This window comes from Acinonyx jubatus, chromosome D4 (genome assembly GCF_027475565.1).
Source record: "Acinonyx jubatus isolate Ajub_Pintada_27869175 chromosome D4, VMU_Ajub_asm_v1.0, whole genome shotgun sequence".
In the NCBI taxonomy this organism is placed as follows: Eukaryota; Metazoa; Chordata; class Mammalia; order Carnivora; family Felidae; genus Acinonyx; species Acinonyx jubatus.
This window is the reverse complement of record NC_069391.1, coordinates 92,226,206-92,243,429: the sequence shown is the minus strand read 5'-3', so window position 1 is coordinate 92,243,429 and position 17,224 is coordinate 92,226,206. Positions and strand designations below refer to the sequence as shown.

The 17,224-nt window shown below is 54.8% G+C and overlaps 1 protein-coding gene across 5 annotated transcripts in view; it reads right to left on the bottom strand.

The window, feature by feature from the left end:
• LOC106982579 (inositol-pentakisphosphate 2-kinase) overlaps positions 1–17,224 on the bottom strand; it is a 128,243-nt gene that overhangs the window by 77,168 nt on the left and 33,851 nt on the right. For 4 of the 5 annotated variants that reach the window (XR_008291362.1, XM_027041267.2, XM_027041268.2 and 1 more), the window contains exons 3-7: positions 13,682–13,834; positions 12,552–12,986; positions 11,047–12,054; positions 10,771–10,922; positions 9,463–9,673 (exon numbers count right to left, since the gene is read on the bottom strand). Coding sequence is in view for 4 of the 5 variants with exons in the window: in XM_027041267.2 (XP_026897068.1) it covers positions 9,463–9,673; positions 10,771–10,922; positions 11,047–12,054; positions 12,552–12,986; positions 13,682–13,834 (1,959 nt within the window). In the remaining variant the exon portion in view is untranslated. Of the gene's footprint in view, positions 1–5,702; positions 7,795–9,462; positions 9,674–10,770; positions 10,923–11,046; positions 12,055–12,551; positions 12,987–13,681; positions 13,835–17,224 lie in introns of those variants that run through there. The other variant, XM_027041271.2, reaches the window with a different exon arrangement.

Genomic DNA, 17,224 nt, shown 5'->3' with positions numbered 1-17,224 from the left:
AACCTTTTTAAGTGGTTGCCCAAGAGTTTGCAAAATACACTTACAATTAATCCAAGTTCATGTTCAAATAGCACCATACCACTTCTCAGTTAGTGCAAGTACTTTATAATAACAAAATATTCCTAATTCTTACCTCCTGTTCCTGTATCATTGATGCCTTTCATCTCATTTACACATAAGCTGTAATCATCAAAAACATTGTTGCTATTGTTTTGAACAAACCGTTATCTATTAGATCGATTAACAGTAAGAAGTCTTAGGAGGCTCTTACTTTACCTTTATTTATCCCTTTAACAATTTTCCTTTATGTAGGTAGATCTGAGTTTCTGACCTACAGAATGTTTCTTCTCTCTGAAAAACTTTAACATTCATTTCTAGGAAAGTGTACGGGCAACAAACTTCCTCAATGTTTAAGCAAGTCTTTATTTCTTCTTTACTTTTCAAAAATAATTTCACAGGATACGGCATTATAGGTTGGTCTTTTTCTTTTTTTCCCTCTCTTCACCAGTTTAAATATTTCACTCCACTCTCTTCTTGCTTGCACGGTTTCTGAGAAGCCAGATGTAATTCTTATCTTTCCCTCACTACAGATAAAACTCTCCCACGCCTCAACCTCTCTGGCTTCTTTTAAGGTTCTTTACATTTGACTTTCTGCAGTTTAAATATCATATGCCTGGGTGTAATTTTATTTTGCTATTTGTCCTCCTTAATGCTCTCTGAGCTTGGATCTGTGTTTTGGTGTTGGACAACTTGGGAGAAATTGTCAGTTCAAGCACGGCTCTCTTTCTTTCTCTCTCTCCCTGCCAGCATTCTCCTTGTGCATGTGATACAGCTTTTGTAGCTGTCCCACAGCGATATTCTTTTCCTTTTTTTTTTTTTTTCAATCTTTTTTCTCTTTGCTTTTCCGTTTTGGAAGTTTCTACTGATATAGCCTCAAGCTCAGAGGTTCCTCAGCTGTGTCCAGTCTACCAATGAGCTCATCAAAGCCTTTATTACTATCACAGTGTTTTCTTACTTCCAGTGTTTTTAAAATTCTTAGATCATTCCATCTCTCTGCTTATATTACCCATCTGTTCCTACATGGTGTCCACTTCTTCCATTACTGTCCTCAATATTAAGAGTTATTTTAAATTTCTGGTCTGATACTTCCAACATTTCTGCTATTATCTGAGTCTGGTTCTGATACTTGCTCTGTTTGGTGTTTTGTTTTGCGTGGTTTTTTTTTGGTTTTTTTTCTCTTTCACTTCATTATGCTTAAGTTTTTGTTGAAAGCCAGACCGTGATGTACTGGGGAAAGAGAACCATGGTAAATAGGCATTAGTAAAATACTGGTAAAGTGCAGGGAAGAGGAAGCATTCCAGAAGCCTACGGCAAGGTCTGTGATTCCAGCACCTGTGCCGCGGGCTCTCAACTCCACAGGTGCTTCACAGATTTTTTCTTCTTTTCGCACCTTCAGGTAGTAAAGTATGGCCCGAGGGGAGTGGAGCTGGGTACTTCCCTTCCCCTAGGTTGCTCAGGCTATGGTAAAATAGTTTGTCCTGAGAGGAGGTGGTTAAGAGCAGAATGCCCTAGGATATTTCAAAATGGCTCCCTGCCTCCTTCTGCTGATGGAGGGAAACCCAAGAGGACTTTTCTCTGATCTCAGTGAGAACACAGCAGAGCTGCTGGAGGTAAAACTCACAGAAGTGTAAGGGTCCCTTAGGACTGGGCTTCCCTCATAAGCTTCAAGCAACCTGCCAATTACAGTTTGCTTTCCTGTCCAGGTGATAACTGCTTTGGTAAGTTGTAATTCTCTGTACCTAGCTGTTTCTATAATTTGGGGGACAGGGGTGTGCCCAGTGACCTCACTTCTCTGACAGATGCACGAAGGGCTGTTGGTTTTTCAGTTTGTTCAGTTTTTCACTTGTTAGGGCAGAGTGATGACTTGTAAGATCTTTACATGTTGGACCAGAAACTGGAGGTTCTGCTGGAAGAGGTTTGAGTACTGATTCAATTTCTCATTCGATGTCTTTAAGATTATCTCTTCTGGAGCCAGTTTTCATAGTTGGTGTGATTCTAGTGACCTGCCAATTTATCAAGGTTATCTAATTTGTTAGCATTGTTGTATCATCTTACAATCCTTTTTATTCATGTCAAGTTGCTATTAATATCCCCACTCTCATCACTGATCTAACTTGAGTCATCTCTGTTTTTCAGTCTGGCCAAAGGTTTGACAATTTGTCAACCTTTTCTAGGAAATAACTTTTGGTTTTGTTGATTTTTTTTTGTATTGATTCCTCCAGTTCATTCATCCCTGCTCTATTTACTATTTCCTTTTCTCTGCTACATTTGGGTTTAGGTGATCTCATTCCTTGGTGCACAACTGTTCACAGTACTTTCTTGTAATCTTTTATATTTCTGTAAAATCAGAAGTAATTTCTCCATTTTCATTTCTAATTTTCAGTAGAGTCTTTATTCATGGTCTAAAGGCCTGTCATTTTGCTGATCTTTTCAAAGAAACAACTTTTGACTTTTGGTGATTTTCTCCATTTCCTCCTATTGCCTATTTTATTATCTCCACTCTAATATTTACCACCTCCTTTCCTCTGGTTGCTTTGGGCTGTTTGTTCTTTTCTTCTGCTTTCTTAAGGTGAGAGTTTATTGATTTGAGATCTTCCTTATTTCTTGATATCCTCCTTGACACAGTGATTAAGAGTAGTTTCACTTGCACATATTTGTGAATTTCCCACATTTCATTATTATTCCCAATTTTATTCCATTATCATGGGACAATATGGTTTGCACGATTTCAATCTTTAATTTATTGTTTTGTGGCTTAACAGACGGCTTCTCCTGCCTGGAGAACGTTCCATGTCATGTTTACTTCCTAAGAACGTGTATCCTGCTGTTGTTTGGCGTCTGCCTTGGATGTGTTAGGTCTAGCTGGCTTATGGACCTGGTATTATTCTACTTCCTTTTGGATACTGCCTTGTTCTACTCTTGAAAGTGAGGTATTAAAGTCTCCAGTTCTTATTGAACTCTTTCTCCCTTCAGTTCTGGCAGCTTTTACTTGGTCTATTTTGGGGCTCTTTCGTTTGGTGCACATTTAATTGTTCTATCTTCTTGGTGAATTAACTCTTTTATCATTGTATGTCCTTCCTTCACTGTCCCTCATAACAATTTTTGTCTTAAAGTCTATTCTGTCTGATACTAGAACAGCCATTCCTGTTCTCTTGTGGCTGTTTTTATGGAATATTTTTTTCCATTCTTTTACATTCAACTGATATATATACCTTTGAATCTAAAGCAAGTCACGTATGAACGCACAGCTCAATCACGGTGTGGGAAATCAATGCGGTTCTGTAAGTAAATTTATCCCAGCTCTGGCTGTCTAGCGTATGCTTCCATTTTGTAAAGTACAGAAATATACACAAGCAGCCTGTACGAGTCGGGGTTACCCTGGGAGGAAGAGCGGGAGCAGAGTGCACGAACGCCCTGCAGGACTGCCCTCATCCACTTCTTGTGAGGGTGGTGGGTGTAGGTGTGCAGTGTGCAGAACTCCAGTCAGCGGACACTTGTGTGCGGTCTCCTATATGGTGTGCTATCCTTAACACTTTTGGGTAAATAAAATAAATCTTAATTCCCTACTTGAGAGTGAGATGAACAAAAGGAATGTGTGTGTGTGTGTGCGCGCGCGTGCACGCGAGACACAGAGAGAGACAGAGAGAGACAGAGAGAGAGATTCTATTGCTCTCTCCTCCCAGGAGGCCCAGGACAAGGTGTGGTCACGGTATCCACGCAGACCTTTTCTGTGGGGTGAGGTACTGCAGCACTGCCTTGTCCTGCTTAGGAGAAGCTCCATGTGCATGGTCCCCACCTTAGGGACCTGGGTTTCCAAAAGCAGGCTCAGGGATGAATGAGGTGAACTCACAAGAGCCAGCGTGCTTGGCCACAAGAAGTTTGCCAAAATGGTAACACAGAGCCCTTCCAGCTCCGCTGTTTGGACACGGCTGAAAGGTGAGCACGTTCTCAGGAAAATCTGATGGCAGCCCATCCCTGCCGAGATCCCATGCCAGGTGACATCAGAGTGCAGGTACCTCTGTTGTCCCAGCAGGTTCCCATGCTGGCAGACAGCAGTACCCCCATTATTGTCTGCTTCAAAAGGCAGCCCTGGCGGGGAGGGTAGCCAGGGAACTTTGTAGTTGCTGGTTACACATCTGTGTTCACTGTGTGCACACCCGGAGTGTACGTTAGGATGAATACACTTTCCTAAATGCAAATTACACTTTAGTTAAAAGCTGACTTAAACTCACACTCCTACCGGACAAAGGACCAGCCCCATGGCCTGGCACCCCAGACCTTGGTGATAATGACAATGTCAGCAAGAACCATTTACCACGTCATCTGCTGGGCACCTTCTGTATGCCAGTTACCTAGGGCTTGATGAAATTTCACAACAACCTCTGAGCCAAGAACTATCATCCTTATCCTACAGTGGGGAAACTGGGGCTCAGAGAGAAGTCAGTCAGGGTAAGTGAGCCACTGAAGGGGGGCAATTCAGCCAAAGGTCTGTCTTTAAGCTGGCACTGTCGTTTCCAGCTCTGGTAACCTGCCAGATGTTGGGGTAAAAACCACTGCAGGGAAACAGACAGGGTGGTGGGAATAAGGGACATTCCCCCTTGGAAGGGAAGGCTGAGCGGGAGGCCTTTCAGGGCCAACTGACCCCCCACTCCCCCTCAGGAGGCTGCCACTCCACCCCTGAAAGAATCCAGGGCACATAGGGGGAGCGGTGGGGGGTGGGGGGAGAAAGCCTCAGCATCTGTGCCTGTGAGTCAAATACCCCAGTGGACAGGACTGGGCCAGGGCCACAGCAGGCCTCGCACATGGTAGCAGCCAAGGGCTGGGTAACACCTGCCCTGCCCAGCCCACCGCCAGCACACGCCCTCCTCCAGGTCTGTCGGGACTGTCTTTCCCCCCTGCTCCCGGAGCCTGGTGGGGCAGCGTGAGCCAGCAGGGGAGGTGGATTTCTCCTAGCTACCGACTCAGAAAAACAGGGCTCTTTTGAAAGAGGTTTCAAGTTGGACACGGGTTCAGGCAGCCGCTACTCAAGCCAGCCACGGATCATGAGAGGAAGCGGCCTTGCAGCAGCCACAGGGCCAGGGGAGACGCCAGGGGGAGGGAGACCCTGGCCTCAGACAGCTGCCCTGAGGTCTGGGCGGCTGCTTGGGTCCGACTGAGGCTGTCAGAAGGACAGCGCCAGAGCGTGCCCAGGGCTTCCCGCCCCCTCAGCCAGGATTTGCCCCTCTGCTCACACCAGGACGGGCCCAGCACGCCTCAGACATTCCTGCAGGTGCACGTGGCTTTGCGCTGACAAACAGGTCACTCTTGTTGCATCTACTCATCCCTAAGTTCACGGAGCAAGAGTCAGGGCAGAAGGACCCCACACGATCCAAACCTCTGCCTCTTGGGGAGGACGGCACGACGGCCACGTGCTCTCCCTGCCATGCTGCTGGGTAGTCATGACAGCTGCTCACTGCCAGAGGCAGCCCGCGCCTCCCCACCTCCCCACGCCTCCTGAAACAGGTCCCAGGCTGCCTCCAGTTCCTACCGCTAGGGTTACTGACCGGCTGGTCTCATTTCAGGCCCTGGAATTACGATGCATTGCTGGACCCGCATTCATCTGAAGGAGGGGGCAGAGCAGCCACACGGAACAAGTCTTGTGCTTTTTATTATTCTTTATTTATTGGTCCTACCACGTGACCCTTACCAGGCCCATGTTCCTACGTGCACTGGCTTTGCAGACATTTGCACCAGACGCCCGTGTCCCAAGTCGAGACTGACCGTTCCTTCCTACTCCTCTTCCAGGCTCTGCCTCACTTTCTCAGAATTAGAATGCATTTTTGTTTGTTTGTTTGTTTGTTTGGGTCTGTGTAAAGGTTCCTTGGCAGGAGAACATGCATATGATCTTAAAATAAAGACAACATTCTGACACTAAGGTAATGCACAGAAAAAATACAGTACTCAGACATCATTGCAAATAAATACCCCATACAGGTGAAGTTATTGTAAATGTAACATTATTTCTTATGGACCGACACTGTAATAGAAGGTAAAAATAGGGGTCCCTACAACTAGGAAGAAGAAATGCTTATTCCAGGAAACAGAATTCTTTGACCCTTGCTACTTATATATTATTATAATTTGTCCTTCATTTTGGAGAAGAGAGGACACTTTCTTCTTCTGTGAGTACCAATTTTACCGTATGCACAGCCTCACTCAGCAAACCCGACGGGACACAGCCCTGGACTGCTGAGGGGCTTCACCGAGTTCTGTTTCCTGAAATTAACAGCGATTAGTTACACCAAGCAAGAGAATACAGAACGTCTCTTCCTCACATTTGCAAAGAATACTACGGCTAGCCCTCACCCCTGCACGAGGCCGACAGCCGGCACCCCTGCCGCCCGCTCTTCACAAACATGGCGTGTCGTCCACACCGCTGGCTTAGCTTGTCCCTCAAGTCCATTTGGTTCCCAAAGCACACTCGAGGTGTGTGTTCACTTTCCTTTTCTCAGCCCCTGAATTTGCAAGGATCTGCACAGTAAAGAATCACTGACTAACAGAATTTTGCACAATCGCTGTTTTCTTTCCCTCGATGAAGATGCCCAGGTTCAGGTATGAAGGTGCGCACCTGTTCACACCTACTGGTCCACACTGGCCTTCAACATTCCCAACTAGCTCCTCACTGTCCATTTTAGAGCACGAACTGCGCTGGGACACCTCCCTTAACTGATGAAGGCACTACTGGCAATGATTACTAACAAAAAGGCGTTGAGACAGAACACCCTAGAAACCGACGGCTGTAGGATTTTCTAAGTGTGCCACAATCTGGCACAACAACCAGAGTAACAAAACAATTCCAATTTGGAATTTCACTGGTACAGTTGTATAAAATTCTGTTAATCAGTCATGCTTCACAATGTCCTAAAACCCAGAAGATTCTGGAATTTGTAGGTAATACTACTCATTCAATAATTTATCTTTTTGTTTTCAAGTGCCTATTACTGTTTAACCAGAGCAAAGGTCAAGTTTTCTTCTTGTTACATTGAACTATTCCTAAGAATAATAATAATACAATATGAAAAACCCCAGAATTGGAATACCCTGGATTTCTTAATGAACATGGCATTTAAAATCTGTAATTTCAAACATGAACCATAATGCCGCATAACCTAAAAGGCTGCTGAACCACAGCGTGGCTACGACTGGCCGAGCTCCTTGCCGGGTCGAGGCCTTCACCTAAACAGTCTAGAGCTACACGCTGGGGAAACACGTCCGTGCCACGTGCTGACACCAGATCAACACGGCGGGAGCTAAGACGGAGCGCTACAGGACCACGAGACAGACCACGGCATCTGAGACCGTCTCTATGGGAGGGATTAAGGAAGCAAATATAATAATATCAAAATATCAAAAGTGCACAGGTCGATGGGATATAAAAGGGCATCTGTAACAGGGAGACCCCGGTGTTGAGCGTTTCTAGCGGGTTCTAAGCGAGCCTGATGGCCGCTGTCCGAGCAGGTTCTTCAGCACCGTACAGGCAAGCAGCTGGCGGCATTCTCAACATTAAAGCTTTATGTCCTCTGCCATTAAACACTCAGGGAATGCTAACTTGGAAAGAACTGCAGTGGCATATCCAAACAGGTTTCTAAGTGGACTTTTAGGCTGCCCTTCCTTCCTCTGCGTGGGCCCGCGGGAGGGGGAGGGGCTGCAGTGTGACAGGGCCGCGGCCGAGTCCTCCCGGCAGCTACTCTACAGCTGAAAACGGGAGAAAACAAGACAGCGTTAGAACCGGCACCGGCCCGACCACCGAAGCTCTGGCCGGGCGAGGACGTGGTGCGTTAGTCGGCAGCAGACGCGGAGAAGACCTGCGTGGGTTAGGGGGGCCGTGCCTTGTATGGACAAGAAGCTGCGTGCCAGGCTCGGCGGAGGGAAGAAGCGACGTGCGGGGCCAGCGGGCAGCCAGGCCCCTGGAAGACCCCTCCTCGGGCGGGAGGGGGCCTCGAGACCCAACATCCCGTCAGCAGAGCGGCCCGACCCCTGTCTTCCTGCTCCGGCCGTTGGCCAAACCCAAGGTGGTCCACGCAGCACCTGGAGTCTGCTGGGGATGGGGGGAGGGGCGGGAGCCGTGTGAGGGCAGCGCAGATGCTCCCCGGGGCCATGGAGAGACGAGGCAAGAAGCCCTTCGGGGAGAAGACTGCTGCAGCCTCGCGTCACGCAGCCCCCACTGGGCGACAGGGGTAAATACTGAGAAGTCCTGCTCCCAACTGTGGGAACTCGCGTGGCATGATGCCAAACACCGGGAGCAGAGAGCCCTGCAGCTGCTCACCTGCCACTACCCAGCGGCCGCACGGCTGGGGCAGGCCACGCACCCGCTGCGGGGTCCCAAACGGGCCTGGGCCCAGGCGGGGTGCCCTTCCCACACAGGGCTGGGCTCTGGCTACAGACGTGGGAGCCCCTCATTTCAGAGCCCTGTGATTGGGATCTGATCGCGAGCAGAGAGTGGAAAACCCACCCCGGAGGCTGGGGAACCCCTAAGTATAAAAGGACGGGCTCCCTGTGAGGACCGAGTCTGGCCAGGCACTTAAGAAGGTTTTCTCTTGGAAAAAAAAGACAAACCCCAGGCCTGGGACCTGCCGATGTGTCACCTCACAGGCCACCAGACAGGCGTGCAGATCTCAGAGAGGCTGAGCCTGCTGAGCCCTGGTGTCAGGTGTGGCGGGCGTGTCTGAGCCACGTGAGCACGAGCGGGAGGGCCCCCCGTCCACAGGCGCCTGGGCTGGAGGACGCGGGGCTGCAGGACGCGGGGCTGCGGGAGGGAATTCTGTTCTCGTGACCCAAATACGACGTGCAGTGAGATGCCGCACAAACTACGAAGGAATTGTCTCTGTAAACTGTGCCAAGCCACGCACGTCGGCTGAGGCCGTGCCTCGCACTCGGGCCAGAACCTCGAACTGCTGCCGGTCCCGGCGTCGCCGCGCATTAGACACGTGCGGGGAACATGCAAGTTTCAACTCCGGCTCTGTCCCCCTCCCCCTGCAGGAGCCGACGGCGCACAGGCCCTGGGAAGCCACGTTTTTGCAAGGACACCCCCCTCCCGCCACCGAGAGAGTAGCTGCTATGAAGGGCAGTCCCGAGGGGTGAGAACAGACACCAAGCTCACAGGGTCCAGGTGGAAGAGCACGCCGCCTCGGCCAAATCCTTCCCTCTGTGCATTAGTCACGGTTAAGACCAGCCTAGCACCGCAGTCCCGCTGCTGCTGGGTTAGTGGAGAAGAAGCGGACGGGTGGCGTGCGGCAGGGTAGCGGCAGCTGCGGCCCCGTGGCCCTAATCGCAGTAAATGTTATACTTCTCGCCGCAGAGCACCTGGGTGGCGAGCCCGGCACCCTCGGCCCTGTCGCTGGCGCAGGCGCAGGTGTGACTTACGCTCGGGGTGCCCGGCTTGGCCTTGGAGGCGGCCTTGGCGCGGCCCCGCCGGGTCTGCTCGTGGTCCAGCTCGAGCAGCTCCAGCCGCTGGGTCAGCGCCAGCTTCTGCTGGATGGCCATGCGCAGCAGAGAGTTGAGCGTCTTCTTCTCGTCCTCGGCGGCTGCCAGCTGCCGCTGCATCTCATCCAGCTGCGTGATGTACTCGTCACACCTGTGGGGGCGCCAGAGGCAAGAGCGTGGCTGCGGACCTGCACGGAGGGCCTGGCGGGGCGGGCGGGCAGGAACAGACTGTGCCCTCAGCGATTCCGCTTTCTCTGGGAAGGGCTCCCAAGCTGGTTTTCTCTAAGGGAGGTGGCCAGGGCATCCAGCCCTTACGGGCAGGACTTGGCATGTTCCCGGATCAGTGCATGCACACAGTAGGTGCTTAGTAAACCACCTAATGGCAACCAGAGTCTGCGAGAGGCATGTATGGACGCACCCCTGCGCGTCCTCTGCTTCACTGGGACATGTGCCCCTCTCCTCATGGAGCTGGGAGAGAGAAACACCCACTCCAGGTCTGTCCCTGAGGGAGGCAGCGCTGGGCACACCTGCCCCTCACCCCCATCCGCCATGGTCCTCCCACTCCAGGGAGTGAGTTTGTGACCTCGGCTGCATTGGAGAATTCAGCCAAGTTCTTAAACAAAACAGGTTGCAGAAGTGGGGTTTCCAGACACCCACGTGCAGAGAAACTGGTGGTGAGGTCTTTCCCAAGCTCCACCCAGGAGGAGAGGGAGCCCCTAGCGAAGCCTAGAGTCTTCTCTCCTGGTCTTTGCCCCTCTCCTCCTACACGGAGGAGCAGGAGCCCTGATTCAGTTTCTAACCCCATCTAACCCACAGCCTCAGCCTCCCCAGCCTCAAGAAGTCCCTGCCCTGGGTGTCTGCCCAACACCAGCCAGCAGATGGCATTGTGCCCCCTGGCTGGTGGAAACCCCCGAACCCAGGCCCCCAAGAAGCCCCCAGCAATGACTTCCAGGCGGAGGCATCTGGGCACAGGCGTCCACAGCTGGCTGCCCTCCCCAGCCCAATCCCCGACCGGCAGGTCAGATGGGGCACCCCGGGACCCTGCCCCCCGCCTTGCAGGGAACCGTCCCTGTGAATCCACACACTTTTCAGGGAGTCAGGGGGCTAACTCCTTGTCTGTGAGCCCGTGCCCCCTTCACACCTCGCGCCTCCAGCCCGCCCACTGGGACCTGGCCTCTTGGCCTCCTCGTCTTGCATGTAAACCAAGGACAACGCTGGCCCTGCAGCCACGGGAGCAGCGGGCGTTACCTGGTGGCAAACATGGCCCGCAGCGAGGAGAAGGTGGCCGCGTCCTCCTTGAGGGCCTTCAGCTCGTTACGCAGCTTCATCATGGTCTCGGTCACCATGGCCTTCTCATTCTCATACTTGCTCTTCAGGTTGGCCAGGGCCACCTCGGCCGTCTGCGGATCACACACAAAGGGCACACAGCTGAGGAACGCGGGCAGGGGTCCGCCTGCCTTGGGGAGTCACGCTGGGGGCCCCAGGAGGGAGGAGCCCCGCCCGCCCTGCCCACTGGCCCCGCACCTGCTTGTTGGCCTTGAGGACCGTGCGCAGCGTGGTGATCTGCTCCCGCTTGGTGCTCAGCAGAGACTTCAACTTGAGGATCTCCTCCATGAGTGCCTCCCGGTCCTTATCCGAGGCAGGGCCCAGCTCCTGGGAGGCCAGGCGCTGCCGCGACAGCTCCGTGGTGCGGTCCACGGCTGCCTGCAGGTGCCTGATCTGGTCGCGGATGATGGCGATCAGGTTGTAGATGTTCATGGGCTCCCGGCGTGGGTCACTCAGGGGCGAGGGCAGGGAAGGGCTGGGCGAAGGGCTGCTGTCCCCGGCCCCAGCCTCCGCGGCCGGCGGTCCTTTGGGCAGGACGGGCGAGCGGCGCTCGCGGGCCTCAGGGCTGCCGTGGCTGGCGCCAGCCGCGCCCTCTCGGTAGTAGTCCAGCACGACGCGGGTGGGTGTCTCGTTGTTGCACATGCACACGTGGTGGTAGAGGTTGGCCAGCTCCTCGCTGAAGGTCACCAGCTCGTCCTGGGCCACGCTCAGGCTGCCCTGCGTCTCACCCGCAACATCACTCACCTTCTTCAGCTCCGCCTGCAGCCGGGCCAGCAGCTCGCGGTCCTGGCGGCCGGCCTTCTCCAGCAGGGAGACCTTCTCGGTGAGCGCCTGGCTCTCGGCCTCATGCTGACCCTTCTCCTCCGCGTGCCGGGCCTCGCCAGCCTCGTGTGCGCTGCGCAGGGCTTTCAGCTGCTCTCGGAGCTCAGTGGCCTCTGCCAGGGCCGCGCGGTACTTGCAAGCCAGGATCTCAGGGCCGTTGATGTCCACCTCGTAGTAGTCACCATCCTCATGGCTGTCCCGCTCCTTCTCGCTGTCCAGGGCCGTCCGCCGCTCCTTGCCGGCCTGCAGGCGCCGCAGGGCACTGAGGTTCTCCGTGAGGCGGCTCACCTCCTCGTGTTGCTCTGACAGGGCGCCCCGCGCCTGCTCCAGCTGCTTCTGTGTGTCCTGCAGTGTCGTCAGCAGGCCCATCTTCTCCCGCTCCAGCTGCAAAAGCACAGGAGGCCCGTCACCGGCCCGCAGGGGCCACACACTTGCAGGACCCCGCCCGCGCCACCACTGTCACCCTGCAGGTCTGTTAACACGTGCCTTGGGCGTGTCACGTCCACAGAGGCTGCCCAGAGGCTGGGGGGCCCCTCCATGGAGATGCGAGGACAAGGGGACAGGTGGGGTGCGGGGGTGGGGGGATTCTGTTCCGTGAAGAGCAGGAAACCCTGAGGTGACTCATCCACAGGACACAGTGCGGGAGCCCACGCGGGGCACCACGAGAGGGCACAAGGAAAACTGGTGACCAGGGGCCTACTGCTCCAGCACCTCCCCCACAGCACCGCAGACCCACTTGCGGCAACAACACAGACTTTACAGGAAACACAAATGAGAGGACGGGGGGCAGGACTGGAGGTGGGCAGGACTGGAGGTGGGGACGGCACGCGTGGCCCCAGGGACCCGAGCAGCCCCGAGGACCCTGAGGGCCGCACCCGCACCTGCACCAGCTGCTGCTTCAGCTTCTGGATCTCGGAGATGTTGAGCTCGCTGAGGAGGTCGGACACCAGGCTGGGGGAGGGCGGGGCGAGACCGTCCTTGGAGGGCGTGGAGGTTCTGTTGTCGAGCGGCAGCTTGGCCAGGCCGCCGTGCTCGAAGCCGTTGGCCAGAGCCTCAGCGTCGTCGCCAAGCTTGAGGCCGTCCAGGGAGACATGCAGGTGGCTGGTGTAGAGGGAGTCGTTGATGCTCATGTAGTGGGACAGCTCCTTGCGCAGACTGAGCTTCTGCTCGCGCTCTGTCTTCAGCGTCTCCAGCGCCTCCTCCAGCTGCCGCTCCGAGATCTCCTTGAGCCTGATGGCGTCCTCCAGCTGGCTGTTGAGGTACTCGGTCTCCTCCTCCAGACGCTTGATCTCGTGCTTGAGGCCCTCGAACTCCACCTGGAAAAGAGCAGCACTCTCCTGTGCCTGAGCGACGGGGGCTCCGCGGCAGGGGATGGGGTGCTGGGGAGGGAGGTGGTCTGGGCACGAGGTGCACAGGAACATCAGCCCATACCCGGGACACTTGTGCGTGTGCAAAGTGCGCTGCTCACTCGGCCGGAGACACTACGGAAATCAGAATACACACATCCCTGCCGCAAATGTGTCCAGTTACTTAAAATGCTACCAGGTATACCCTGGCTTTAAATCTTATAAAACTGGGGGTGCCTGGGCAGCTCAGTAGGTTGGGCATCTGACTCTTGACTTCAGCTCAGGTCATGATCCCCAGGTTGTGGGGATCAAGCCCCACACTGGCTCTGCGCCAAGCCCGGAGCCTGCGTAAGATTCTCTCTCAAGATAAAAAATCAAAGGTAAGTAAATTCTACACAGCTACTTAATTAACATTAAATATTTTAAGAAATATAAAACACATACCTACATGTGTGCTATGACCATCACTCCTAATCGTATCTCAGGTCACAGGTACAGGCGCCCTGCGTCTCGGGGGCAACCAGCCCTACAGGCAGAGCTGAGTTCTCTGGTCTAGGAGAGGCCGGGCCCTGGCTGCACCTCCATCCCCGGAAGTGTGCTGTGCAGCCCTGGGCTCGGCTGTGGGGAAGGAGGCAGGGCAGCACCCTGGGAGCACGGACACTTGCCTGGTTCTGCCTGAGCACGGACACCTGCTTCTGCAGGCTGATGTTCTCCTCCTCCAGCTCCGAGTAGTCCTGCAGCAGACGGGCCTCTCGGAACTTGTACTCCTTGATATCATCCCGCAGCCGGCCACGCTGGGTCTCCACGTTCTGGTTGATCTGCCGAGAAGAAGTGGGGTGTGGGCAGCCGACCACGGGCAGTGTGCTCTGGGGTGCACAGTAATGGGTCTCAGCCTGATCTGACCCCTGGTGTCCTCATCTGTAAAATGGCTAAAAGCAGTTCCTTCCCTCACAGGCTGCAGCTACTTAAACAGCTCAGCACACCTGGCCCAGCGATGCCTCCTCGGCACCCTGATCCCAGAGAAACAAAAACAGGTCCACACAAAAACTTGTGCCCAAGTGTTCAGGCAGCATTATTCACAGCAACCAAATATGGAAACATCCCAAAAGCTCACCAACCGATGAGCAAATAAACAATATGTGGTCCAATCACACAAGGGGATGTCATTCAGCTATAACACGGGCTGCGGTGAACCCTGAACCACCACGAGGTGGTGTTCCCACTGTGTGACCCCACACACGGGACATGGGCAGAGCAGGCTAATACACAGAGAGAGAGAAGGCAGGAAGTGGGGTGGGAGGGGTAGGGAGTACCTGGAGGGGCTTCCCTCTGGAGTGATGGAAAATTCAGGGATGGATCTGGGACGGTGCATGAATCTGTGTGCACACTGAGCGGGTGAGCCGTCAGGGATGTGGATTATGTCACACATCCTTGAGGGTGCAGGTATCACGCGGAGAAAGTGGCCGACACAGATCTGTGCGCACTGTGCAACCGAGACTCAGGATTTCCCAACCTGCCACCACCAGGCGCTGGGCCCCTCGACCTCAGTCCTTCCAACATTCCGGCCGTCCTGGGTGTTACAGGAAGTTCAGCAGCCCCCTGCCCGCTGGAGGCAGCTCCATCCCGCCCCGAGGCAACTGAAACCGTTGCAGACACAGCCAGCACCCCCTCGGGGTAGGGCTGACCCTACAACAAACTGTCTCCCACCCGCCCTGTTTCCAGGCTCCAGGTGGCATCTGGTGCCCCCAGGCCAGGCCAGCCCACCAGGGTCCTCCGGTGGAAACGCCGTCACCTCCCAGACCCCCTTCTTCTGCCCTCTCCCCTGACACACGGCCTCTCCACTGGTGCTGGGCCTTCTCGTGATCACATCCATGCTTTGCAGACAAGATTCCAAGATTCCAAGATTCCGTGCAGGGAAAACCAGTACAATAATGCTGCACTGGGAAAATGAAATAGGACCAGGAAGAAAAACATGAGAGCAACAGGAGGAGGGAGTTGTTCTACACAAGCACTCCTGACAATGTCACTACCAGAGTCTCCAGCAAAGTGACCCAAGGAGGTGGCCAAAAGCTGACACCAGAAGGAACAGACACCAAGTTACAGACTGGCGGAAAATCAAGGCCCACCCAGAGAGCAAAACTCCTGTTGAACAGGAAAAAATAAGTAAAATAACACAGGAGGAGTGGCGACAAGACGAAACACAGTTACTCCCATTTATCTGGAGGGGCAGCTGGAAACGCCTAACGACACTGCGCTCGGTCCTCAGTGCGGGCCGCTTCCCGCCACGGTCAGTGTCAGAGCCAACTTGGTGCAGCATCGGGCCCAATGCCAGTCTAGCTGCCACCATGCTGACTGCACGGGTGAGAGTGACATGTGACTTAGCAGAGCACCCTCCATCGTGCCGTGGGCCTCATCCAATTAGCCAGAAGTCATAAAGAACAGACCAGAATTCTCAGGAAGGAGGAATTCTGCCTCCAGATCCCTTCAGACTCCAGCTGTTCCCCAGGTCTCCAGCCTTTGGCCCACCCTGCAGATTCTGGACCCACGCGCCCCCACAATCACAAGAGCCGATTCCTGACACTAACTCTCTCACTCACACACACAGTGTCTCTGGGTCCATTGCTCTGGACAGTCCTCACCACCAACACGATGACGGATCTGTAAGAACTGGGACTGTGTGCTCACCACTGCCGCGCGGCCACAGCAGGCTGGTGCCTCCCAACTGCGGCTCGGCCCACCCTGGCCCGATGCACCTGCAGGGAGCACCGGTCCACTCTGCACAGAGGACACAGGAGGGGAGATGGGGGGTTGGCCCTGAGAGGGACAGAAAGAGGAGGTGCTGCCTGCCAGGGGCCCCCCAGGCCCTCTGCACCCCAGAACCTGAGCACCAGGCAGCACTACTGAGGTGAAGCTGCACACGGCCTTTGTCCTTCATTGAAAGTTAACTGTCATCCTGTAAGACCACCCTTGGAAAGTGCACACCTCAGCGGCTTTAGTTTGCTCCGTGTTCACGGCTACCCAGACCCAGAGCACTTCCTCACTTTCCGTGAAGGACAAGAAGTGCTTGCTCATCCGTCCACTGGAAGCGCCTCGCTCTCTGTCCTAAGTCACTTTGTTTGTGTGCAGGAGTTGCTCTAATATGTGTGGCACTGCCTGGCACAGCCACCTGGGGTGGAAGCCCCGGCCTGAAACCGGCCAGCTAGCCGCAGGTTTGTACGGCAAGACCAACAGGCTGGAAGGCCGACCAGATTGCAGAAACAGAAGCAAGGGGCAGTGGCCCCCCACGGCCAGGGCCAACTCGGCCTTCCCAACCCAGAGTGACGTGTCTGTGGTGCGGCCCACCTGGGTGCCCAGGAGTCACGTCCCACCCTGCTCTGTCGCCAGGAACTATGATACAGCCTCCACTCATAAGCACCGGGGCCGACGAAGAGCACACGGGCCCCGTGGGCAGCCAGGTAAGGCGCGCGCAGCCCACAAGCTGGCCCAGACGCCAGGTGGCAGGTGAGGGCGCCGCGTGCTGATGCTGCAAGAACCCAACACCTCACTCTGGTTCCCACACAGACAGGGCACCTCCGCCTGGCCCACACCCGACTCCAAGGCTCAAACAAGCTCCAACTGGCCACCACACAGTGTGGTTTTCCCCAAAGTCAGCATCTTCTCCCAAGGAGCCTGTCAACAGCGGCCCCGATGACGGGCACAAGGTGCAGACACGTGGCCCCAACAGGGTGCAGCCCAAGTGGACAAGGTGGGGCACACGAGGACCCCCCAGACCTCAGCTTCCTCGTCGGCAAAACAGGTGTGACAACGGGGCTGGCCTCCGAGCCCCCAGCCCATCTACCCAACATGCTCACACCTCAGCCCCCAGCTGCCCTGAGGAGAGTGTGGGAGCAGACACTGCCCTTCAGTGAGGAAAGTGCGCAAGGGCCCATGGAGGGCAGGCACGTGGGACTCACTCCAGCGAGACGGCAGTCCTCATGTGGACAGAGAAGCACCTTCGTCCTTCTAGCCAGGCCTCTGCCCACCCTCCCTGTCCACCCCAAGAGGGAGGGAGGCTCCCCAGGTGGATGTATGTGGGGCGGGGGTGGGGGGACAGACGTGCCTGGAAGGTTCTAGACCAGGGGTGACACTCTAGGTCTGGGTGATGGGGGAGGAGGAAGAGCAAGGAGACAGAGACAGGAAGGAGCATCGGGAGAGGGACCCCAGGGACC